Genomic DNA, 27,565 nt, shown 5'->3' on the forward strand with positions numbered 1-27,565 from the left:
GAATAACACCTAGAATAATACAAGAATGAAAGTAAAGTTGAATACGTATATAGATAAAGATTTAGAAAAGGAGAAAGGCAAAGGTAAAAAGAAAAAGAAAAACAGAAATGCGTAAACATGAAGTTCAAGGTAAATTTAAACACTTTACTTATATAAGGGCAAAGGTGAAGGGGAATGTGTAGATGGAGAAAATGATAACCATAAAAGTGAAAACAAAGATAAACATAAATAAAAAAGATAAGAATGAGGATACCGATAAAAGTAAAGATGAAGATAGAGGAAGGACATTTATAATAAAGGTAATAATAGAGAAAAGGATATAGATAGACACAGACTCAATTTGGGAAATATTTCAGTATTTCGGGATTCTCGGAACTTATCGATCTAATAATCAATATTTTTTCGATTTTGTTATCGATACTTTTATAGATATTGTTATCGATTATGCCTTCGATATTTTGGGAATTTATCAATATTTCTATCGATATTTTTACCGAATTTCTTATAGATTTTTTACCGATATTTTTCATCGATATTAGGTATTATCGATTTTGTTATCGACATTTGTATCGATTTTGCTTTCGATATTTTTATCGAATTTGTTATCGTTTTTGTTATTGGTTTTCCTATCAATATTTTGATGGATGTTACTATCCATTTTTATATCGATAGCGTATAAAGTTAAAAATAAGGATAAAGACAATAAAATAAATCTAATTAGAACGAACTGGGTAGAGGTAGGGATCTAGAATAGACAAAAAGGCAAAAAATATCGCCTTAAGCAAAAGCAGATGTATGTATGTATGTACATATCGTCGTTTAAAGAACAAAACCGCGTATCTGATATTTGCAGCCAAAAATTGGATTTGCTCATACAAGCTCTTGGCTCAATCCTTATCCATTCGTCCTGAAATATACTAGCCAGAAGTGCGATTGCTTTATAAAAAACAGGACCATTTTGAAATATGAGTGTTTTTACTCTAAAAAATAATTTATGCAACCTCACATACGCTGTTTAGCATTATCTTGATACGCGGCTTTGTACTTTAAATAAGGATATGTATGTATATTGTAGGGCTGTGCGATTTTTCGATTACTCGAGCAAGTTGGTTAATCAGTTATTCGGTTAATCAATTATACCATGTTCGAAAACATGTCGAGCCCTAACCGCCAAAATAACGTAAGCAACATTTTTTTCAAAATTTTCTTTTTGATGCAAAAATGTAATGTAAAAAATCTAAAAGAAAATTTAAAAAAAAAATGTCGCTTACGTTATTTTGGCGGTTAGGGCTCGATGTTTTCGTTGCTATAACTGGACATGAATCACGTAACTTTGAAACGATAGTCGTTCAAACGATACTGACAAAACGATGTTGTCAAAACACTGATTTATGCATTTGTGTTGCTGTTACGTGTTACTGTTACTGTTACGTGAAGCAAAACTGGAATCGAGTTGACGATATCGCACAAACGATCAAACAATTTTTGATTTTTATGAAGCAAGACAATCTCGACACCATATCGTTCAGACGATTGTCGTCATATGTGATTCATGCCCTGGTTTTCGACCTAACACCTGTGTTTTCGTCCATGTAAAATCTGTCAAACGAAAACTAGCTGACAACTACTTGAAAACTCATGTTCCACTCATTCCAATCGGTGTCTTCACAAGTATTTTAGATATAGTATTTATCGAAGTGGAAGTCATATTTTATCATCATTAATACGCTAGTTGGGATTTATTGTCAACTGGCTGGCCAAATTAAAATATGTATAAAAGAAGAAGGTTGCTAATGATAAGAAAATGAAAGACAAAGATTTTGATTTTTTACGTAGCAAAACTGTAAACAAAGGATGAAAGAAATGTCAACGAAAACACTAATATCTGCACACTGGGGCCAAGCGTGCTCAAAATTCAACTTTTAAAAAATGTTTTTTTTTTTGTGGAAAACGCATAATCCCCATTAAGTTCTACAATTGGGGGTAAGTTTTCTCCTTTCTATCTTTTTTCGGCTGGGAGATAAGCATTTCCAAACTTGACAAATTTGAACAAAAAACTTTTTTTCAAAACTAAGAAACTCAAATGTGCAATTCAAATTGTTACTGTAAGAAAGCGGTATTATATTTCGTCATTTTGTTTTTTCCATTACTTAAAATGAAGTTTATTCTTTTGGCGTATTTTGTTTGAAATTATGTGCTTTAAAAAAAAATTATGATTAAAAAAAAACTAAACTAACCTCTGTTTTTGCACGTGTAATTTTCAAAATCACTTTTTTTTTTAAATGCGCAAAGAGCTTTTAAATTTGACAGTACTGCAATAAAGTCTGTTCCTTCCCTACTAAGAATCCGGGTTCAAAACCAAAAGCACTTTGCGCATTTTTAAATAAATTGGTTTTAAACATTTCACTTTGATTTTAATTAAACACAAAAACATATACTTCTGGTTAATACCATGTTCTGACCGACAACGAAAACACTTTGAAAACGTGTTTTGGGATTGTGGGTTGAAGGCTGTTCACACCGGCTGTTAGTGTTTTCGTTGACATTTCTTACATCCTCTGATTACAGTTTTGCTACACAAAAACAAAACCAAAATGCTTTTCGCTCATTTTCTTTTCATTAGCAACCTCTTGCTTTCATTCTTATTTTACTTTTGCCAGCCAATTAACAATAAATCCGAAATGGCGTATTAAAGATAATAAAATATGACTTCCACTTCGATAAATAATCGAAAAAAACTAGTGAAGACACCAATTGGAATGAGTGGAACGTGAGTTTTCAAGTAGTTTTCAGCGAAAACTGGTTTTCGTTTGACAGATTTTACATGGACGAAAACACAAGTTTTAAGTCGAAAACCAGTTTTAGCAACGAAAACATGTTTTCGATGTCGGTCAGAACATGATATTAGTTTGATTCTGTTTCATTTCGAACTCAAACTGTTTATTATTTTGAGGTTTCTCAATGAATAAAATGCGGATTTAGTTCTAACAAGGACTTTAAAATCTTTAGTGAAAAGTGGATTTAATTCGAACAAGGACTTTAAAAACTTTAGAGAGATCTATAGTAGGAAAACGGATCGCGCTGACAATTTAGTAGACGTTTTTAATAGATTATTAGTTTCATTAGACCCGCTGATTACTTGCTCGCACTCGTTGCCAGTGATCACCAACCGGAGATCTTTCTTTGCTGAATCAATGGAGTTACTCAGTACAACTTGTAGCGAATAATATTAGTTTAACGGAACGTGGATGGGATTTAGATTCCGATTATGAGGAATAAGTGTCACAGTTTTCATTATATAGTGCTTATCATAAGTATAATGCACCCACATACTGATAAGTTTTAACTATTTTTTTATTGTTATTTAATTTAAATTATTTTTTTTATAAAAATATAGTTTATTTTTTAACAAAAATCGAATAAAGCTGAGTTTCAAAATTCGTAAAAATATCGATATTTTTGATTAGATATTTGAGAAAGATTTTGAGTGCAAGTTTAGAGTAGTTAGGACATACCGTTGATTTTTGGTAAGTTTTTTGGTGAAGGTGTCGCTCATTTTCTTCATATAAAATAATCGTCGAGGACTTCTTATGGAAATACGTATGTCCTAGCTATTCCAAACATGCACTTTAATGTACTACAATTAAATGGGTTACATAATTTCATACTCAAAATCCTTTTAATAGTGCGTATCATAACTATACGAGACCAACATATTGAAAAGTTTTGACTATTTATTTTATTAACCGACTTCATAAAAGGAGGAGGTTATCAGTTCGTCGGATTTTTTTTTATGCATGTTACCGCATAACTTTGGGCCACGTCAACCAATTTCGATAATTCTTTTTTTTTGAGGTGGTGCCTCAAGGGTGGTCCTATACTAATCCTTTAGATCCGATAATTTAATCATGAAGAAATTAACGATAATCTTAAATTTTTATATGAGAATAGAAGTCGGTTTTGATTTTTGCTTAAAAATTACTTGTTTTTATTTTATTGTCATTATTATTTTTTTATAAAAATATAGCTGATTTTTTAATTAATTAATGTTTTTAATTAGATACATTACTTGCTTTTCGATATTTTGTATACTTAATTTTTAAGTCTCATTAAATTTAAAACATCATGGGGCATATTCATAGTCGAATCAAAGACGAAATAAAAATAATTTCGACTTTTTTGACAAATTTTTCTAAAAAAGTGTTTTCAGGAAGCTGAAATTATTTTTGCTTTCAGCTTTGTAACGTAAATTTTTGTATCTAGTATATCCTATCTTTTACTATCTAACTGACCTCTATATAAATGACTTCATCTGTTTCATGCTCTTTCCTAGTGATTACAAAAAATACACACTTTGTTACATTTTATCGCTTTTAACTTTGTTTTAAGTATTGCGAATTCATTGATAAAGCTATCCTCAAATCGAAAGGGACTCGTTCTTCCTGATTATATTGTAACCTTAACCTACCTATTTTTAATAAGATTAGCTGGGGAAATACTCTAATAAAAAATTGGTCACTAATGGGCTAAAACATGATCATCAATGCGTTAAGTCAAAGTCGTAAATGGGTAAATTATTCATAATTTGCAAATTAATAAAATCAAATTAACTTAACAAAAGATATTACAAAAAACTGGGTCACCAATGGGTTAATGCATGATCATTGTTGGGTTAAACGTCAGAAATTTACTCCTAAAAAGTAGTTCAAGCGAGTCTAATGGAAAGAAAACGATTTCAGAATTTTGAGCACCCGAACAGCTTTCAGCCCACAATCCCAAAACTCGTTTTCAAAGTGTTTTCGTTGTCGGTCCGAACATGGTATTACTCGAGTAATCAAGATTTTGATTACTCAAAACGATGATTTATCGAGTTACTTGAAATATGATTATTCAAAAAAAAATGTATTTTGTTCGTTAAAAGAGTTTGCCTTGGAAAATGCTTATTTTGTTTTTTACATTCTGTATATGAAAAAAAATATTTAATTTCGATTTTTGAAAACCGAAACGTTGTTTTCAAAGTATCAAGCATGATAAAAACATTACAAGGTAAATTCATTCTCTCATTTCGTCGGCCATGATTTTTTTCTGACGTTTGCCAACATTTTAAAATCATATAAAATTGAAAATAAAAAAATTAAATTGTTCACAATTGTTGTTGTTTGAGATTGAAAATGAGAATGTGTGTGTGAGTTTGAGTTTTGATTTTAAAATTATATTGTTGGCAAACGTCAGACTGCCTCTCAATGGTTTTACCTTGTTATGTTTTTATCATGGTATCAAGGAACTTCAACTGCTTTATATGTAAAGAGTACTTTGAAATGCTGATTACTCATTTTACTCATAATGTTAATTAATCATAAAGCAACTCAAATATTTTTGTTTTTGGTTAATCAAAATCTTGATAACTCGAGTAATTGAACTTTTGAGTAATCATAATTTCCAATTAATCGAATAATTGAGTTATTTATTTTATGAGTAACTAAAATTTTGAATAATCACAGTCCTAGTATATTGGTTATGGGACAAACTAGTTATGGAAGGTAAGTTTCACTTCTCCAGTGTGGCCCAGGCGCACGTTACGTTTTTTTTAGTGCTCTCCACCGTTTCGCACTTAAATAACCTTTTTTGGCAATCTGAATACGAAACTTAAAGTCAGCCGTTTAGCCGTTTAACTCATTTACTTGTATTTTCGGTTTAAATCTTATGTAAACACCCATACACCTGCATTCAACTAATTAGAAATGAAATTCAGAATGATATTGTTTGCAAATTATGTTTATTTTTAATAATTGACATTTAAAATATAATTCAATCTGTAACAGAAATAATTTCCATAAAAAAATGGAAGGATTGTAAAGCTACATTATTTAGCTTAGTTTAGGAATTTTTAAAGAAAAGAAAAACTCCCATATATGTGCCTTAAAACACTTCTTTTTTTGTTGCATACGTTATCACCTTATGTTGAACGGATATTTTCCACATCAAAGTTTCGAGGCTGCTTATATTTTTCTTAAACAGTATCCTTGGGTTGCAGCATAACTGTAATCTTGTTTTTCAGTAACTTCCATTGAGAGATTTACTCCATAAGCGTACGAATGTCGCGTACGGCTGCATGGAGACACCCATATATCGTCGTTTAGCGCGCAATACCTCGCATCCGCAAAATGCAATACAACGATAAGGTGGCAGAGAAAAAAATATATTTTGGTTACCCTATCTCAAAGCTTCCCTAGTTCATAAATTTAATAGCGCATAATTATAGTAGGAGCTCATATTTAATAAGTTTAGTTAGGAAACCATTCAAAGTTTTGAAGGAAATAAGTTCTACGCAATTTTGTGAAATTATCTTATACGTGGTATTGCATTTGGCGGATACGAAGCCAAGCGACGATATGTGTATTTTCAACCAAAATAAAACCGTAAACTACTTCTATTTAACTTATTTGCTGTATACACTTCCGACGAAGTCAAAGGTACAACAGATGAATCTGCAAAAACAGTTTTTGAAGACATTAATGCGGAAATACAGATTTTTGTGAAAAAAAAAGTTGTGACGATATTTTAAAATTTGAGAGAGAGTTAAAGATTTTCCACTTCTTTGAAGCTTTTCAAGGCAAATTTTTACACATACCAGGTAGCTCAGCAACTAGTGAAAGAGGTTTTTCTGTGCCAGGCAGAATTTTGCAGAATTTTCACGACTGCTTGGTGAAAACCTCGCCAAAATATTATTTTTAAACAAAAATATGAGCTAATAAGGGTACTCATATATACGCGCAAGTTTCATATTTGGGCAATTGGGCAACTTTGCACCATGTGTTTCATGAGGACAATTTTATATCTTGTGCAATTTCTGACATTTAATTATTTGACTATACTTAATTTATAAAGTTGAACAATTGAAACTCAAATTTGAGTAAATATTTAAGTTTTACCGCAATTGAGCACAAACCAAAATGAATGTAAACAAAATAGCTGGTTGAGGGTTGCACAGCACACTGCGCAAAGTTGCGCTACAAAATTGCCGCGCAAAGATTCCCTTTTTGTGCAAATGGCTTTCCATACAAATTTTGACATTTCATTTGCGAGGGTTTAAAATTGCACAGTTTGCCCAGTTTGCGAGAGTTGCGCTTTTAAATGAGTACCCTTAATATGATTTTGAAATTACATTGAATAAATATTGATGTGAAATATTTTCTATACTCGTAACACATAAAGGGTGAACACACCAAAACTGCGACACTTTGGGAAGCTTATAACTTACCCAAAAAGATTTAAGTAGTTTAAAATTCAAATACCATAAGTTGACCATGACCTTAGTTGGACGTAGAAGAAATTTCATTTGAATTTGATTCCTAGTGGAGTCAAAAATGGCAACCGAGTTAGAAACGAGACAAACCATTTTGCACGAGTTTATAAATGATCCGGCTTAAGTACACGTAAAATTGCTAAAAATTAAAGATTGCATTATTCGACAGTTTGCAGGGTAAAAATATGGCCTGGCAGTTACGAGAAAAGCAGGGAGCAGGGGTGAGCATGGTCAAAGTGATAAAAACAGTGCTCGGAAGGTCAACAGTCCGTTTTCGCGAGATCCGAAAGTTTTGTCGCGTTATGTTGCAAAATCCGTACGGAGATCGCAGTTTTTCGTACAAAAGGTAAAGCGAAAAGCTTCACTGAGAAGTTCTACAGCTCAAACAGCGCCACACCGAGGCGCAAAGTAGAATGTTCAGCGAAATCCCGCAGTCGGAAGTTGTATGAATTCTAAATTAAAAACTACAACTGAATTATTATGGACTACGCAACCTACTGCTTTACAAATTTAAAATATATTGCAGGTCAAGATTTTTATACTGCTGCAAGTCGTCAACATACCCCTGAAAGCAGTAAGCTGAAAATGAAGTCCAAATTTCCAAAAACCACATGGTTTGGCAAGCTATTTGTTCCTCCGGCCGTAAGAGCAGCCCTTTTTTCCCATCCGGGACAATGAATGATCAAGTTCATCGGGATGAGTGCCTCAAAAGGCGTCTTCTGTCATTTATCCACAGATAAGGTAGTAGGCCACTGTTCTAGGCGGATATGGCAAGCTGCCACTATGCCAAGGACACATTGCCGTGGTATAATGCAAATAACATCAATTTTGTACCTCCCGACTGCAATCCACCCAATAGCCCAGAACTACGTCCTATTGGGGAATATTGGTCAATTGTCAAAGGAATCTTGAAGAAAACAGGTGAAACAGTAAAAAATATTGATGAGTTCAAAACAAAGTAGTTCTGCGCATCGTGTAAAGTCGATGATGCAGTCGCGCAGACCATGATGGCGCGTGTGCGATGAAAATACCGATTACTTGCATATGGAGCAAATAATAACTAATATTTTAACATTGTAATAACATTTAAACTTCCAAGTTATATAATACAAAAAATAATAATTTCAAAGCCTACTACTTTGTTTCTGGTAGTAATCTCTAAGTGTCGCAGTTTTGGTGTGTTCACCCTTTACATACATATGTACGAATGTATATCTGAGATTTGTAAAAAAAAATAATAGTGCGTTGATCCCAGGCAAGGAATTCGGCCAAGTTTTTGTAACAATATTTCGATGAAACTCTACTTAAAGTTCCAATTTGAAAAAAAAAAATATATCCGTGAAAAAGCGTGCGTGAGCGTGCGTAATTCAAAAATTAGGGGTCTTGAGCATGCGTGAACGTGATGAAACAAAAATTTAACAGAACGTTAGTGCGTGTTTTATAAAACCATCAACGTGAGCGTGCGTGAACGTGAGCCAAAATCAATCACGCGCTCATCTCTAGTTGTGTCAAAAACAGCTGGTTGTCTTTCCTTATGTGCAGAAATGTCTTCACGAGTTCTCGTCAACCGCTTTATATGATTTTCTTTAAAGATTCGTAAAAATATCTAAACAGTTTTTTTTTTGAGGGTAAAGTTACAAAAAAATACAGAGACGTGCAAGCATTGGACTATTTGGTCGCAAAATACTGCGCATAGCGACGTAAAAATTCAGTACATCGGCTCCGATCAACCACGAGCTTATAAACGTGAACGAAATGAATGTGAGCGATGTGAATGTGCTGTTCCACTCGCATACCTACATAAGCTAAACAGCCCTGCAAAAATTTGTAAAAGGACCAGGTTGCATACTAGTAACTTATTTTGCTGACCTGGACCACATCAAACGTAGAAAAATAAATAAGTATGTGTTGAACACCACCTCTTCGTAGCCCATTGACAATTTGCTTTAGTTGTCGAATGTGAATATTAGTAAAGCAAATTAAAAAAAGCTTTTAAAATGAATTTTATTATTTGAATTTAAAAAATTCAGGAACATTTGGTTTGTACAAAATCCTATGAATTTCAGCTCATAGTCCAAACGGAGTAGTTGTGTAGGTGGTCACGTGTTATGCAGCGGTGGGCCAGGATTGGTCAGGTCCAATGACATCGCAATGTTAATGGTGAGAATTCCTCCTAGATATATCCTCCAAGCGGGTGCCGACCAGGCAATGGGCATCGTTGCTTAAACCGCTGTGTCAAGGTAGGGTTGCTCCTGTGCCGCAGTGGTGCAAGCATGCGGGGCCCAGTTAAGGCCGAGGAATAAACTCTCCTGCCTCGTCTAGTGCTAGGTCGTATGGGCTCGCCCAAGGGAGGTAGGGGTGGGCATACTTAGGCTACTTCTAGGGGGTACCTGGCGGTAGTTATAAAATAAGCTCTGTATGGAGGTCGAAGAAGGAGAAACGCGGGCCCAAACGTCAGTGGGAGACGTGGCTACTACCACCGGCGGGCACAGCGATAATGTAAGCTGTGTCGTTAGCGGCCACACATCGAAGAGGGAGAAACGGGGGCTGAGATATCAGCCCAAACGTGGGTGGGAGACGTGGCTACTACCACCGGCGGGTCCAACGATAATGTAGATTATGTCCCCAGCGGTCACACCTCTACTGTGGATAAAGCACTTCACAGTGGTTCTAGTACTACTGCCAGACACCGCTTGCCACGCACTCGTGCCATATTCCTAGAAGATTCGGACCAAGAAAGAGAGGTTAGCCTAAGCACTAACGAAGAAGAAGCTCTTCTACGCTCTCTAGTCAAATCCGAGGATGCCTTTCCTGAACGGAGGAGGACCCCGAGGATGAGGTCAAGCAAGGAGCAGTTAAAGGCTAGGCGCGATACGGCTGCGGTCCAGATCTGCGACCTACTTTGCGATAAGACAAACCGGACTGAGGAGCATGAGAAAAGGTTGACTTGGGCTAGGGAGGAGGTAGAGAACGGCCGATCTTACTGCGCTGCGAAGCCACAGTTTTCAGCTAAGGATCCGAAGTTAGCAAACCGGATGGAGAAGCAGATTGTGGCGGCGCAGGCAAGCAAAAGGCAGCGGTCTGTGGAGGAGGAGGCAGCGTAGCCTCCCAAGAATCCGAAATGCAGGTACAAGGCTACGAGGCCAAACGTCATGCAATAACCCGTTCGGATAGATGACGCATGAGAGGTGGAAGGCAATGGAAATGATGCTGCTTGAAGCTCTATTATCGAAAATGGACGCGGATCCGAACGCACCTATGCCGACATTTGACGGAGCAGGGTGGTTCAGCGTCGTCAAAATTATAAGTTGTAAGGATGATCCCTCGTTAGTATGGGTAAAGGGAGCGATGAAAGATCTCCAAGGCCTATGAAAGCGGCATCACTCGAAATAGTAGATCGCAGCGAGGTTCTATCGATCCCGAAGGCGAAGGTCCACATCCCTCGTGAGGTGAAACTGGAGCATGCGCTGCGCCCACTACAAAGACAAAACCCCGACGTACCGAAGGTTGACTGGAAGGTGTGACCAGTTCTGATTCATGGAAGTTATGTCAGACATAAGTTCCATGATAATTGTATATTAAATGACTGCACAAATTAGTGAACTCTTTAAAAAGTCTTAAATTTTAGTGTCAAATCTAGAAGAGCGGCGCAAAATTAGGTATTTTCGCTTAAAATTGTTTTGAAAAATGGTCAATGTTGCAAGATCCAAGGCGATCTATATGAGATTATTGTGTTTACCACTTCTTTCCATGGGATAAATCAATGGGTGGGTATAAAATTTTAGTAGCATAAGGGATGAATATCAATTGTTTTACATTAATGCAGCCAATTTTCGAATATTTTGAAAGCATTTTTTTTTAACTGGTGACTGGAACTTTTTTTTTATTTTGTGATTCATTTTTAGAAAATGTTGAATGAACTGTCGGTTTTCAGTTTAATAATGCGCACCACTTTGGCTTTAGAAAGCTAATGCAGCACTGGGAAAACGTTTTCCTATTGACGGATATTTCTCGCGTTTTCTTCCGCATAGTTACATATGTCATAACCAGGGAACGGATTTTTAGGACCTAAAAACCTATAAAAAAGGCAAAATAAAATAACGAAATAGGCTGGAAAAGGCAAAATAAAATAGTGAAAAAGGCAGGAAAAGGCACTAGGTGTTGCAAAAAAGGCAAAACAAAATAGCGAAAAGGCAGGAAAAGGCACTAGGTATTGCAAAAAAGGCAAAATAAGGCACTAAAAAAAGACAGAAAATACGAAGAACAATCAAAAAATACATTTATTCTAGAAATGTTTATATTACAAGTAAAAAGAGAAAAACTATGAACTAGAAAAATTGTACTTAGAATCTTTGACTATTTTATCCTTTCTAGTTTCTAACTCATAAAGCTTTAATCTGTATAGTTGTAGTAACATTGAACCACAAGATGCATTTTGAAGTTTTCTGGCAGCATTTTCATTCGATTTTCGCGAAGAAAAGCCTTGAATGTACTAAATGCGTGCTCGACGTAAGTTGATATAAGCGGCGCCAAATTTAAATATGGAACGTTTGAAACGTTCATATTATCAGGAATAAGGGCGTTTTCCTCGCCCTATACAATTTTATCCACACCCCTTATTGTCTCCAAGCCTTCCTTAGCTTAGAAAACGGCTTTGAATTTTTCCAACACCAATTTGGCAAGAGGTCTCTGCGCTTCTATAAGCCGCATGGGCAATGTGTATATTTTTTAATCTTAAAAAAAAATTGTAAATGCTATAATCACTTTTTTAAAGGTAGAAAGGCAAAAATGGCAAATATCTTAAAAAAGGCAACATCAAAAGTGTATATATGGAATCAGGGAAAGCTAAATCGTGGACATTCTTAATCGAATATAGTATATCTCTCTACCAGAAAAAAAGGCAATTTCCATAAAATCCGTTCCCTGGTCATAACATAACTTCTATGGAAGTTATGTCTGATCTTCGTGAAAATTATGCCAGTTACCCGATCCGGCGCGAATACCCATCATACGGTATGGGGAAGCGCGGATATAAATGTGAAGAGGTGAGCCACTTCTTAACTTTATATTACTAAAAGAATTAAGGGGCTAATAGAGCAACGTATATTGGACCCACGTCAAGGAACGTTCTTGACCTAACTCTCTTCATGATTAGTCTTACGAAGGTGGATAACTGGAGGTTGTTGCATGCACCGTCGTTCCCAGAACCGAAATACATTAGCTTCGACATTTTGTTCTCCCAAAAGAAATAGTAGGGTCCTCAGAAATCCTAGAAATAACAATTGGGAACGCTATAGGAAAATAATAGACGCAATGAAGGTAAAGGCTCGTAGGTACAGCACAATGGTTGAACTTGACGAAGGAGTTAGAACACTAACATCGATCCTTACTAATGCTTACAATGCATCCTGCCATCTTTCGCATAGATCTAAACCTCCTTGGTGGAATAGGAAGCTGGGATCATGAAGACGTGATGTGGTAGGAAACTTCAAATTGGCCAAGGTTGCCAATAATGAATTATGCTGGAGGAGTACAAAGACTTCCTTAAATCATATAAAAAAGAAGTGCGAAAGGCAAAGAATAAATCCTGGAGGAACTTCTGTAAGAGCTTAGATAAAACAAACGAGGTGGGGAAGCTTAGAAAACTTCTAACCAAGATTCCAAGCGCACCTAGCCTTATCCGCAAGAGTTGCGGGGACTGGACCAATTCAAGCGAGGAGTCGTTAGAAGACTTGGTCAGTACCCACTTTCCGGGATGCATGGGCTCGAAAGATTTCGATAGTAGGGGAGGTATAGCGAGTAGGATCCCGCCAAACGTCGTAACTTCTTGCAAAGTAGAATGGGCAATCGAAAGTTTTGAGCCCTACAAATCCCCGGGAGTGGATGGAATATTCCCAGTCTTCCTCCGGAAGGCTAGCCACCTTGTACCATTGATGAAGACGATATTTTTGGACGTTTGGGGCTGAGCTATGTGCCGGTACTGTGGAGAGAAGCGAGGGTTGTCTTTATACCCAAGGCAGGCAAGAGCAACCCAGTTTTCTCTAAGGAGTACAGGCCCATAAGGCTGACCTGGTCCGGCATTCCGATACGACACACAGTGTTTCGACTATATGGAGACAGGTGGAACTAATAGTACACCTGCACCGATTTCACTGAAACTTGACATGTGCTCTAGTTTTACTTAGAAATAGGGAATTATGAAATTCGGTAAAGATGCAATAATTGCCACGCCTTCTACTCTTGTGGGCGGAAACATTAAATTTCATCCGATTTCGATGAAATTTAGTTTGTGCTCTCTCTTTTATTAGAAAACAAAACTCACAAAAAAAGTGGGCCCAGTCGTTAAATGTGATGAAATTTTGGTTAATTTTTGTTTCCTGCTTTCCACTCTCAGGTTATACTATAAAATGACTTAGGTGTAAATACTCGCTTTTTTCCCAGTTTGGTGAGATTTTTTCATTGTTCGAAAAATCCTTTTCGCGAAATTATGCAAAAAGAAGCTGAAAATCAAAAATTAAGAAAATCAAAAATTACACATATTTGCAAAGTCGGGCGCAAAGATCAGATTATATATTCGAAAACTACATACATACAATTCTCTAAAATATTCGTCTAATTTCAAGACCTGACGGACCGGTACTCACACTTTTTTTTTTACTAATAATCTTTAGCATCTACATTTTAAAGTAAATTTTTTGGTAAGAAAGTAGGAAAGCTCCAAATAAATGTTAAATACCTTCACCTGAATATTCCACGACACTTAGATAATTGATACAGTTGAAAAAGAAACACTTTCTTTAATGGGTTAATCGCCACAGGCAACTAAACTGATTAGTTCCCGTATTTTTTGGGAAATGTATCGTTCGTGAAGAAGGGGGGCGGGGGTGAGTAAATAACGTAAAATTTGGTTTTTATGACTTTTACTTTTCCCTCTCTAAGTCCAACCGTTTTTTTATCAACTGTCACCACGACTTTTTTCTACGTGCCTCCATATAGTCGAAACACTGTGCGACATAGCCGTAGTAGTAACAGGGAAGTACCTAGACACCAGGGTTGTTGCGAATATTATTCCGAAATAAAAGTCTTCCGGATAATAAACAAACCGCTTATCCAAATTAAACATGTTTGGTATCAAATGAAAGAGGACTTAAATAGCTTCAAAACTGAAATGTCTAAACGAGGAAAGCCACATATTGAAAAATATTTCATCAAAAAACGTTAATTAATTACCCTAGAACAAACCTTATGTCAGGTATATGCATTTCTTTAGTATTAAATTGAAAAAAAAAATAGAGGTCGTTCGTTATTTCTGGTTAAAAGCTATTTCAGTCCTCTTTCATATGTAACCAAATTTTTTTAATTTGGACAGGCCGTTTGTTTATTATCCGGAAAGGACTTATATTTTGGAATAATATTCACAACAACCCTGCTAGACACTATCAGTAATGTAATAAACAGCGCCTTGAAAGTAATTAACCAATGGGCATCTCGAGTGGGGCTAGGGGTTAACGCAGACAAAACAGACCTTATAGTCCTCACAAAAGCTATAAGGTTCCACTGTGGAGACCCCGAGGCTAGGTTGCATCGAGCTGTCAATTAAGGACCACACAAAGTATTTGGGAGTAGTCTTGGACAGTAAGCTGCTGTGGAAGGGCAATGTTGAGGAAAGGGTGAAGAAGGCCAGTAACGCCTTTTATGCATACGGACACGATATCGAACCGAAATTACCGGTGTAGTACGCATTTGAAATATCGCTGTAAAAATATCGGGTACCCATTAATATCGGGATAAAAAGACTCGATATTCCAAATATCGATACCAAATTCAGAAAATTAAATCTGAATATTGGTCTCATTTTCTAATAAAGAATGAACACTTTTGCACTTTAGTAAGTGTTTGTTTATGTAGAGGTAAGTGTGTTACTTGACATCACCGAAGGCGCGGGTTGAAATGCCGCCACATGCCAACCAAAGACCTTATACATTTGTGCTCTTTAAAGCCAAAAATATATCTATATTTCTTTACATATAGGTTTCAAAGTATAGACATATTGACGTTTCCAGCAGGGTACGAAAATAAACTATATTGTACGTTACTATTTCGTTTCGTTTATTGCTTCAACAGTTCGGTACAATACGAAAACAAAACGGCTGAGTTTACTTTGGCGATAGTAACTACAGTAGTTTAGTAGTTACAGACGAAACAACAAACGAAATGAATCGTGCAGAGAAAAATATATGTATGTATGTACACATATGCAATAACTAAACACAAAACGAATGGCTGCAATGAATAAAAAAAAAAAAATGTTTTTTAATTGAATTGGATATGAAAATTTAAAGAAAAAAATATTTTTCACGTAACTGAATCGTTTGCATACATATAAAACGTACCCTATGGTACAATTGTCACAAACGAAAAGCAAACGTTTCTTGTTGGGGAAAATGACAGTGAATCTTACAATTTGTTTCTGACTATTTACAAAACTGTACAAAACCACAAATGATATGATGATCGATGAGCAAATGGGAATTGTTTTGTACAGTTTATTTTCGTACTCTGGTTTCCAGGGTAAGATCATAGTACGACAGATTTGCAACAAATGGAACCACTAGGTAGCGCTGAAGTCAAAACAAAAAATATATCCGACATAAAATTCATGATTTATTTCCATTAAAATCTAGTTTAATTACCGAAAAAAACTTCAATGGAAATTTTAGTAACGTAACGCCATGTAACGTCAAGTCAGATACTTCGGCTGATAAAAAAAAAGCAGTTCCCAGAGTTTTTAACTTTTGTAATTTTCAATTTATTTTTTAACATTTCGTCACGCCACGCCAGACTGGAAATGCCCATATTTACTTTTCCCTACGGACATCAAAAAGAATTTAACAAAAAAAAAACTTATTTTAAATATAATGTGCAATCTATACTTCTATACTTCTATACTAATTATATAAAGAGAAGTCCCTTTTTTTTGTAACAGGTAATCTCGCGAACGGCTGATCCGATTTTCATGAAATTTTGTACACAAATAGCTTTCGGTAACCACCATGTTTTAGGCTAAAAAAATTTACTTTTTTCGGGTAGGTGGACCAGGGACCGGTCTATTCGAAAGAAACTTATTATAGTCCGATTTGCTTAAATTTAGTACGTAAGTAGCTTTTTAGCATATATTAGCATATATGACCCATTTTTTCTGGGAAGTGGTCCAGGGACCGATCTATTCGAAAAAATCGCATTTATAGTCCGATTTGCTTAAAATTCATATGTGATCAATTTTTTCCGAGAAGTGGACCAGGGACCGATCTATGCCAAAAAATCGCATTTATAGTCCGATTTGCTTAAAATTCGGTACGTAAATAGTTTTTTAGCATATATTAGGATATATGGTCCATTTTTTCCGAGAAGTGGACCAGGGACTGATCTATTCGAAAAAATCGTATTTACCGTCCGATTTGCTTAAAATTCGGTACGTAGGTAGCTTTTTAGCATATATTAGCATATATGATCCATTTTGTCCGAGAAGTGGACCAGGGACCGATCTGTTCGAAGAAATCGTATTTATGGTCCGATTTGCTTAAAATTCGGTACGCAGGTAGCTTTTTGCCTGGATAAGCTTATAGATTCCTGTTTTCCAATTTTCATGAAATTTCGAATATAAATAGCTTTAAGTAACGACCATATCAAGGGGCGAATTCGTCACTAGGCAAGATTTTTTTGCGCCAATCAGAAACAACGGATACTATCAAAATATAATTGTAATAATAACTAATATATATTTAGAAAGCCGTTTGTTAGTTTTCGCAAGGCTCGAGAGCGGCTGAACCGATTTTTTTGAAACTGCCACCTGCCGCACGTTTCCCAAGGATGGTTCCAGGCTGAAAAAAATCTATATGTAAAGGGGTGTGGCACTTCCCATACAAACCGAATTTCTCATGCTACATATCTCTGAAAGTGTGCATGGTAGAGTTTTGGAAATTGGTATGGAGATATACGAAATCAATCGCATACCCTTGGAGAACAATTTTAGCTATTGTAAAAAGGGGTGTGACATCTCCCATACAAACCGAATTTTTCATACTGCTTATCTCTGGAAATTTTTTGGAGATGTACGAAATAAATCGCATACTCTTGGAGAAAAATTGGAACTATTGGAAAAGGGGGCGTGGCATCTTCCATACAAACCGAATTTTTCGTACTGCCCATCTTTGGAAGTGTTCATGGCAGAGTTCTGGAACTTGGTATGGAGATATACGAAATCAATCGCATACTCATGAAGAAAGAGGGCAGCTCTTGGAAAGGGGGGCGTGGCACCTCCCATATAAATCGAATTTTTATACTGCATATCTCTGAAAGTATTCATGGTACAGTACTGGAACTTCGTATGGAGATATGTATATTTGAAAAGGGGTGTGAGGCCTACAAACGTACCGACCTTTAGCTATCTTTGAATGAATTTTTTTATTCTTCTGTAGGTGTGTTTGTGAGTGAAATCCTCCTAGATGGTTGTACGGATTTTAACGAAACTTTTTGTGTATTTGAGTGGGTCTCTGGATGGTTTAGTTTCACAATTTAATCCGACAGTTGGCGCTGTAGTAGAGTTATTACTACAAATCTTATTTATGATCCGATTTGGCTAATGTTTTAAATATGTATGCAATACTATTGCAAAAACGTGCTGCCAAGTGGTGCTGAAGTCGAGCTATTACTAAAAATAGCCAAGTGAGAGAAGGGGCCGTGAAGGTCAGATTAAATCGACCTGTTGCACCATTGAGTATATCGAACGCTCCTGCGTTGCAATTGGCCCAATGGATGTGATTTTCCAATATTATTATGCGTTCAAACTTTTAAGGTATTTCGTCTGAAATAAGTATATGTATATTGCATTTCTGTAGAACAATGATTCGCACCCATTTTGAAATTGCCACCTACTATACTGTAAAGCTTGTAGGACATTCACTATAGAACCGGGTCATTGTTGCCGCCAGGAAGTGAAGAGGAAAAAATTTATTTCGCTTTGCAAATAACCGTGGTATGAAATGCCGCACAACTGGAGAATTTCAAGAACGGATATAACTCTTTCCTTAGGTTATTTAAAGCGGCAAATGACCACCAAACCTTAATCTTAGCAGACAAATGTGCCAATGAAAATCGTAAACGTGAATTGTTGGTGAAAATGTTGGACCAAAAAGTTTCAATAAAATATATAAAAATTTTGGGCGGGACGAAGTTCGCCGGGTCTGCTAGTATTTTATAAAGTATATTAACTTTTACGATTCGATTAACATTTACGATTCGATATGATACAAGGGTTCTGGTACTGAAGAACATTTTTTATTTGCGATGTTGCTTTGACCAGGGCGCCGACAACACCACAGCGGCCGACATAACATAATAAAATTTAGTAATTAATGAACTATTAGTCTTAATACATGGATCATTCGGTAAACATTTTTGAGGGCAATCAAGAGGAAAACGGCAACCAAACAAAGTATTAAAAACAGCGAATATATTTTCTAACTTATATTTTTTAGAAATGTTGTCTAGAATAAGCTATGACGCTGTACATGAGCCTATTCCGGAGTCCTCGACATCCTTTGTTCAAAACGGTAAGGAAAATTTATATTACTTCTAATCATAATTTTGTTTATAGCAGATACATATAGTATATATGTATATTTGACTGACTATTTTTTTTTTCAAGATATTCTGAAGACATTGAGGGAGACAAATACCCAACTGGTGAAAGTTGAGGAAAATGTACGTTATTTTTCTTTTGGAAAATGTTTTTCCTAAAACTAAAAGTTTTTTCTCGCATATTAGCAATCCATACTAAGCCAGGGGATGGACACACTCGTAGGCAATCAAGAGAGGATCACTATTGCGTTTGAGGAAATTGACAAAAACCCACAAACTATGGCGTTAGCTAAAGGCATAAGGGAGTGCAAAGTGGCAGACTCCAAAATGGACGAAGTAGCTAACATGATCCCCTTGCATACTATCACTGCAGTGCTAGAAGTAGAACAAAGATTGCAGTCACCAGACTTTGTTCGAACAATGGTAACAAACAAACCTTACACTTTATTGTTTACATGATTGTATTTTAAGTTTTCATAGACAATGTGTTTGCACAAGGTTAAGGGGGCGTCAGAGGATGTCGGCAAAGTCATCCGCCGCATGTTTACAGATGACCTTCTTTATAAATATAACTGGAAGGGAACGGGGGAGAAACAGCCGCTATACCAACTAACCTTCGTGAATAAGCCTCTGCGTGGTATACATTTTATTCTACAAAAAGCCATTCTTTTTTGGGTCGGACGGATTTAGTAATAGATGTCACGTCTCCGATTCGTTTCAAAACTTTTTATGGGTTCTATACATGCAATAAGCTAACACGTATTCGAGGATTTTTCTCTTCGGAGAATCGATTTTGGATTTTATCGTAAGCGACAAAAGGCAAATTTTACACGAGGAGTTTTTTTGTTTTATCCTTAAATGGTATCATATTTTTTATCGGTTTAAATGGACAACAGTATTATTAGCCGCTGGCTTTTGGATAGGACTATTACTTTTTAAGGTATAATGGCGCTTACGATACATTTCGTTAACATGCTGAGAGGCAATTTTTCAAAGTATTGGCGCTTACGATAGTTTTTTATGTTGTGAATTCTAGCCATTTAAACAAAAAGGAGTGCGGATACTTTAAGAATTGTTTGAATAAACGGAATTTTAAGGCCCGATTTCAGATGACCTATTTAAGTAGAGATTTTAACTAACTTCAATACATTTAAATTGCACTTAAATTACCCATATTGGCTATTTAAATATGAGATATGCAACCCTGTGTTTGTACCAAACAACCAAGATTAATAGATAGGTTGTTTTATCAATCTTGTCAAAGAAAAATTAGCTGTTCAGTACAAAATGTAAACAAACCATCTAATGCAACAATAATTTCAAGGAGCAAGCGACTAGTCGATTAGCAACTTTTTTGTCGGTTGATATTCGATTAGCAATTATTCGATTAACCGCTCAAAACTGACTAACCGCTCACTATCGGTTAGTCTGAAAATCGATTAACCGAAATTATCCGAATAGTGATAGTTTCTCTCAATGAAATTATTTTTATTATCGCGGTTGGGTTTTGTCAATAAGCATAAGTGCTCAAAAAAGAAAATGTTTACTGAAAGAAAACAACTATTCGAAAAATCGAAAATGAAGGGTTGGGCGACTCGTTGTTTTTTTTAGCGGTGAGTTGAAAAAGGTGAAAGGAAACGGTTAGTCGATTAAGGGCCGGTTGTGCAATGTCTGGTTATGACTACTTGCCAGTTAAACATCATTATCGACGATTTCGACATCATGCATATAACACGTGATCGATAAAGCAGTCGTTGTATCTAACCGGAGCTTCTACCTCCGATTTTTGCTAATCAGACATTGAACAACCGGCCCTAAGTGAAGTCGACTATGAAAAACAACTTTTGCTATTCGACTAACCGATTAGTCGACTAGTCGATACACAAAAGAATTGCCTTTTGTTGCTTTGAAAATAGAGCAAGGAGCATACTTTTCATCTTCCTCATACACTTTTAAATCGTATAAACCCATGAGAAAGCAAGAGTTCTAAAAAAAGATCCCGCAAGACGAGCCACGCTGGACTTAGTGATTGCAGCTGCAGTTGGATAATGGAAGAATGCACTTTATTTTGATGAGGGTAATGAGCTGCTTTTTAAGCATTCAATTAAGGCGAATTTTGAGGAAACTTTAATTAAAACTATAGGAAAACTGCTATGCACAATAAAGTTCTGTACTCACAGTGTCGCTTACGATAAAATTGCGGGTACGCAAAAATATAAACAAAGCAAACGATAAAATTTACTTTGCTTTTCCTTCGTAACGGTACATATCAAACTCTATGATTTTGCAGGACGATGTAACTGGTCTTTATAACCTATTTGCACCAAAAAAAAAATCGGGCTCGATATGATCTATCAAAGTTCGGATTTTTTGGTGATTCTGACCATTCATGTACCTCTTCAAATCCTTATATCTCGGGTTCTGCTCGTCGTAGAGATTTCATCTTAACGTCGTTACAAATCCAAAGAAACGGGCTTAACATTTCTATATATAAGATGGTCATGATTGTCCTAAAGCTGACTTAGCTTTTAACCGTTGTACTTTTTGAAGTTGATTTGCATAGTGAAGACCAGAGTTGTTGCGAATATTCGCATGGACGGAGCTTCCGCAGTAATTTTAACATTCGCATTCGCAATAATCAATGCGCAGCTTTGATAAAACGCATATCTGGCCAACGCAATGAGAAATTGTAGCCAATATTTTTTTTGTGGAGATACTACGTTAGGGCGCTGCTCATAGGAGTATTTGCATGAACAAACGACACAAGATCCCGCAGAACAAGCAAATATTTAAAGGAATACAACACAATGCTTTGCAAGCAATTCCTAGTAGGCAGCCACAGACGTGGACATCCGAACAGACGCTTGCTTGCAGAGGAGCCCTCGCCAAGGCATATCGGAAGGTATCTTTACGAACTGACGGACGAAGTCCACAAGTTCATAAAGCACTCAGGACCCGTGAGCTTATCGACAGACCCTGAGCGGCACTCACAGGGAGTCAGTCTCGAGTTATGTAGACTCCAGACCTGTGCCGTTCTAGGCACACAACCACCTGACATCGAAGAGACGGAGCTTCATGTACCTGGGGGGCCTAGAACTACAATAGCTCAACTTCGCTCTGGCTACTGCAACAGGTTAAACTCCTACCTGAGCAGATTAGACGCAGATGTGCCAAATGAACGTCCGGTATGCGGAGAGACACCCCATAACTCGAAACACTTCTTTGTATACTCGGAAAACCCGATACAGCTAACGCCTTTGTCCCTGTCGACCGACCCCATTAGGGCTGCACGCTTCTTGGGGCTTCCGTTAGTTGAGCTTGACGGCAACGACTGAGATATTAACCGATCCGGACGGGGTTGTTGTAGCCGCTACAACAACAAAAACAACGCAAGAACAAGAGAGTGAAAAAAGTCGATTTTTTCAGCGGCCATCTTGTTTCACTAGAAAACGAAAGAAAACTAAACAAAGCCAAGAAAATAACGAATACCAAAATTATAGTCAGCCACTTTAAATACACAATTTAGGTAAAATTATTCATTAAAACGCTTTAAAACATGTTGTCATGTTGTATTAACTCTTAGTTAAGGAAAAGTTTAAAATAGTGGTGCATGTGGTGTAAACAAATGCTCAGCTGACGAATCCGCTTTCCTAAACTTTTTTTTCAAAACCAGTTACAAATACAACGTCGCATTCTTGCGTGGGCTTGTATTTTTGGTTCATGGGAGTATTTGTGTAACAAAACCGGTCAAAAGTCAGATTTGTCAGCTTTGACAACAATCTCTTTAAATATATTATTTCCCAATCTACATACATACATACGTCAAAAAGAAAATCAAGGCAAATTTATACAAGGTGGTGTTGATAGAACAAAAACAAAAATTACAATAACAAATTATATGCACATTGACGATCAGAACAAAACAAAATTACAACAAACACATCATTTTGACAAAAGGTACAAACTCGCCGTGAAATCAGCGGTTCCGGTAACGTCAGCTCGTATAGATTCGCCTTCGAGAACATGGTCCTTTTAATAATTTATTTTTCAGTGCTTTAAATATCTGCCTTTGTTTCTTTATTATGATTTTGTGAACCGATCTTAAAAACACTACTCGACATGAAAGAAGAAAGTGTGCAAAACTGGCTTTATCGCTAGTTTTTTCTACCCTTTCTTAGATAAGTGTAATTTTTTTTCTCATAAAACTGATTGTTATGCATAAGTTCCGTGTTTTCTTTTATTACTTAGCACAAAAACACGTCAAATAATTTTGACCAGCTTTACTATGTAAATACTCCTCTGCGCGCCTTCTTCAGCGCGAAAACAACATTTATTTTGTTCTAATGATAACTGTCAAAATTAGCACGCAGCGAAATGAAGATAAAATGGGATGTGAAAAAGTTGATATCAAATAACGATCAATGCAAGGCGAATTTAATATCTTTTGAGGAGTGGGAATTGGCGGGCTATATATGTTTTAAATTTGCGTTCATCCGCCTGAAAATATGAAAATGCATTGAGGGCATGGAATCGAAAAACAAAACGGATTTGATAGCTTACTTCAACGAAAGCGGAAAGTAATTAATTGTGACTGCCTGCAACTAGGAAAAAACGAGCTCAGCAAATAAGAAAACTAATTACAAGCTATTCATTACAGTGAACCTTTTGAAGAAGCCTCCCGGGAACTATGTTGCTCTGAGACCCTCTGCAACCGTGATTCCAATAATTCAAATGCTTATAAAATACGGGATGCCTTTTAAAAAAAAACAAAAAGATTCTGATCCGATTCGGCACAAATTTTTCAAACCAGTCATAGAAGAAAGTATTAAAAATGAATTACGAAAACTAAAATCGAAAAACGCTGATGACGTTGCAGGATCTACAAATTCTGAAACAGCCAACGGAAAGATAATGAAGAATTCTTTTGAAAAAGCTTCCGTAAAAACCTGAGACAATCTGGTTGGGCTTGTAAGTGGTGTTTAAACAACAATCCTGCATGATGCTTCAAGGGGAGATGAAATTCAGAAAACTCCGACATTTTCAGCCCCGATGTAACTCTCAAGAAGGAAATATTTTTGCACCACAATAAAAAAAAATAAATATATCCGAAAGTCCTCACGACTGCTGCAGCATCAGTCGAAATAATTTAAAATATTGGCAAGTTTCACACGCATAAACTAAACGAAACCTTTTTTTTTATTTGGTTGATGAAGTTTAACGAATAACACAGGTCCACAAAAAAAATCGATGAAAGGTTCCTTTGACCAACCCTAGTCTGTTGTATAATTTTAGGGTCGCTAAACACGAATCTGAAGTCCGTTTTGCTCCATCACGTCTTAATTTTTTCCTAACCTCAAAAAACACCTCGGATTTTCTCTGTCACGTATAATTCGAGATGTTTTTTGAGGTTAAAAAAAAATCCAGACGTGGTGGAGCAAAACGGACTTCAGATTCGTGTTCAGCGACCCCAAAACCATATAACACAATAGGCTTTCCTCGATTTTTTGCGGACCTGTGTAATCGGCAAGTCCAGATAGTGACTTATGCCACTTTCAACATAAATGGCTCATATGTCGACTCGGGCGAGTAGTTATTTATTGGCGCAGATTTCATTTACGACCGTTTAAGAAACAGGCTGTAACCTGAAAAGGAAGCACCATTACTTCTTATCAAATGAATATGGTCCAATTTCTAAAATTCAAGTACTAGATAAAATAAACATTTAGGGGATTCCCTTTAACTGTAAAGTCTTAATCCGTGTAAAACTCGTGAGTTTACGAGGCTTTTTTGGGAACGCCCCCTTTGAGAAATGTGACAGATCAACCAGGATTTTGTGAAACAATTTTTGTTTCATAGTATTTTCCATAACATCTTGTCTCTATCACTCTTGCCTAAAATACAATTAAAAATGTTGAAAGTTAGCAGAAAACCTAAGTCAATACAGTTAGTGGATGAAATTAATTCTTTTTATTCGCTCATTATTTTTTTCATTTGTTTGTATTATTTTATCATACATTTTGGTATAAAAATTTCGGCACCTCAGCAACACTGAAGTTTACGAGGTCATTTGCGCATCAAATTTACCTCGTAAATAGAGCTCCACACAAATTTTGGCAGTTATTTTACGAGGCTTTGCGAGGTTTACGAGGCTTTTAAGAGTTTAAGCAAAAACCCCTATTATTAAAAATTACGAACTTTTCCATTTTTTATTTACCTAAATTACCTTATTTACTCACCTAAATCTTACCAAGTAAAAAAGTTTAAGCTCGGGCGGAGCCGAACATTAAATACCCGGCGCAAGTATTAAATATATTTCTTCCCCCTTTCTGATATCTACCGCTACATGGTAAGCATGGGTGGTTTTACTCCTATTTCAAACACATTTGATAGAACGTATGCCCGGTATCACGCCCTTTTTCCAAAACTCAATAATACTTATTTTCAAAGGATTGTGAGTAACTTAGCGTCCATAAATTTCGAAATAGCGAAGTTTCAAGCATTTCTGAAATTTACAGTTATATGGGAAGTGGGCGTGATTTTAGTCCGTTGTTAACAATTTTCAACATTTTGCTTTTATGTGGCAAGCTCAATAATCATAGCGAGTTTCGTACAAATTGATCGAACGGTTACCGAGATACACATAATGGGTCTTAGGTGGGCGGTGCCACGCCCGTTTTCGAAAATTTTATCATAAACGTATTTTTTGGTAAAGAATTATTGTAAACATCAATTTTGAATAAATTAGTTTCAGTATTTACCGATTTCCGAAGATTTCGTATTTCTCTAAATTACCGTTATATGGGATGTGGGTCTGGTTATTGTCAGATTTTAAAAATTTTCATCCGTTTGGTATGTTTTACCAAGACCAACAACTGTGCTAAATTTGGCAGAAATTGGTGGAGCAGTTACCAAGATATACACATGTAATCATAAGTGCGCGTGGCTATGCCCATTTTTTATTTATTTATTTTTTTTTTATTGAGCTTTGTACCACGATTGTTTATTAGGAAAAATTGAAAAAGCAACAAAGACATAGCGCCGCAGGCGAAAATTTGTAATAAAAAATTGCGCGATTTTTTATTCCCAAATTTTCCATTTTTTAACGTTTTTTTTTAAATAGCACGGCAGGCAGCTTTGTACCACGAGTTTGTTTATTAGGGAAAATTGAAAAAGCAACAAAGTCTAAGCGGTAGAAGTTATAGCACTATTTCGCAGATCACCACATCTCATCAGACTTCTTTTTTCTAGACCTCAGCAGGGATCGAACCTGCGTATTCGATGTTCAAAGTCAGAAGCGTTAACCCTTGAGCTATGTGCATCCCTTAAACTCTTGTTGCTAATTCATTTTCCTTATTCAACCAACTAATATCAAGTGCAGCTGATTTGCCGCTATTTAAACTCGACAGCGTGGCTGTTGTTGTCAATTCTATACATCCATTTGCTTATTTGCTTTTTTGTATAGTTTCAGGCAGGCTCTTCCTAAACTATGTATTTGTCAATGTTATTGTGGCTTGTTAACATTTTATTATACCCGAGCGCACTTGTGCACAAGGGTATTATAACTTTGTTCACATAACGGTTGTTTGTAACAGGCAAAATGAATCGAGATAGATATAGACAAATGTATACATAAATGATCAGGATGAAAAGAGAAATCGATTAAGCGGTGACTGTCTGTCCGTCCGTCCGTCCGTCTGTCCGTCCGTTTGTGCACACGATAACTCGAGTAAAAATTAAGATATCTTAACTAAACTTGGTACAATAACCACGCCTACCTCCCATATAACGGTAATTTTCAGAAATACGAAAACTGCGATATTTTAGTAACTACTGAAGATTATTAACTCAAAATTGATATTTACAGTGGCCCGTAGTCATAGTCAAAATAAAGTCGACTTTAAAGTTAGTTCCAGCTTTTTGACACAGTTTTCAATGAGATATCTGTCAAAAAAGCTGCAACTAACTTTAAAGTCGACTTTATTTTGACTATGACTACGGGCCAATAATTTTTAGACGAAAAATAAGAATGTTATAAATTTTTGAAAAATGGGCGTAGCCACGCCACATGTGTATATCTTGGCAGCCGCTGCACCGATTTCTGGCACAGTTATTGGCCTTGGTACAGGATACCAAATGGCCGAAAATTTTTAAAATCGGACAATAACCACGCCCACATCTCATATAACGGTAATTTGGAGAAATACGAAATCTTCGATAAATCAGTAAATATTAAAGCCAATTTATTCAAAATTGATGCTTCAAACAATTCCTTACCAGGAAATACGTCTATAATAAAATTTTGAAAAATGGGCGTGACACCGCCCACTTATGATCACATATATGTATCTCGGTAACCGTTCTACCAATTTGTACCAAACTCGGTATTTTTATTGTGCTTGCTACATAAAAGCAAAACGATGAAAATTATTGAAATCGGACTAAAGTTATGGTTTTTCATATAACGGTAAATTTTAGAAATGCTTGAAACGTCAATATTTTGAAATTTAAGGACGCTAATTTACTCAAAATTGATACACCCCGGCTTACCATGTAGCGGTAGCTTTCGGAAAGGTGAAAATCATATATTTAATATTTGCGCCGGGTATTTAATGTTCGGCT

The 27,565-nt window shown here is 36.1% G+C and overlaps 1 protein-coding gene across 2 annotated transcripts in view; it reads left to right on the plus strand.

Annotated features, from left to right (window-relative positions):
• Positions 1 to 27,565, plus strand: part of LOC118748912 — a gene marked incomplete at its 3' end in the record, with an annotated part of 88,280 nt that overhangs the window by 59,500 nt on the left and 1,215 nt on the right. Inside the window, 4 exon segments of one of the 2 annotated variants that reach the window (XM_036483653.1) lie at positions 18,844 to 18,918; positions 19,014 to 19,069; positions 19,133 to 19,369; positions 19,445 to 19,583. In XM_036483653.1, the coding sequence (XP_036339546.1) occupies positions 18,844 to 18,918; positions 19,014 to 19,069; positions 19,133 to 19,369; positions 19,445 to 19,583 (507 nt within the window). 2 annotated transcript variants of the gene reach the window in all.

Source organism: Rhagoletis pomonella, unplaced genomic scaffold, assembly GCF_013731165.1.
Source record: "Rhagoletis pomonella isolate Grant_MI unplaced genomic scaffold, Rhpom_1.0 Rhpom_scaffold_00013, whole genome shotgun sequence".
NCBI lineage: Eukaryota > Metazoa > Arthropoda > Insecta > Diptera > Tephritidae > Rhagoletis > Rhagoletis pomonella.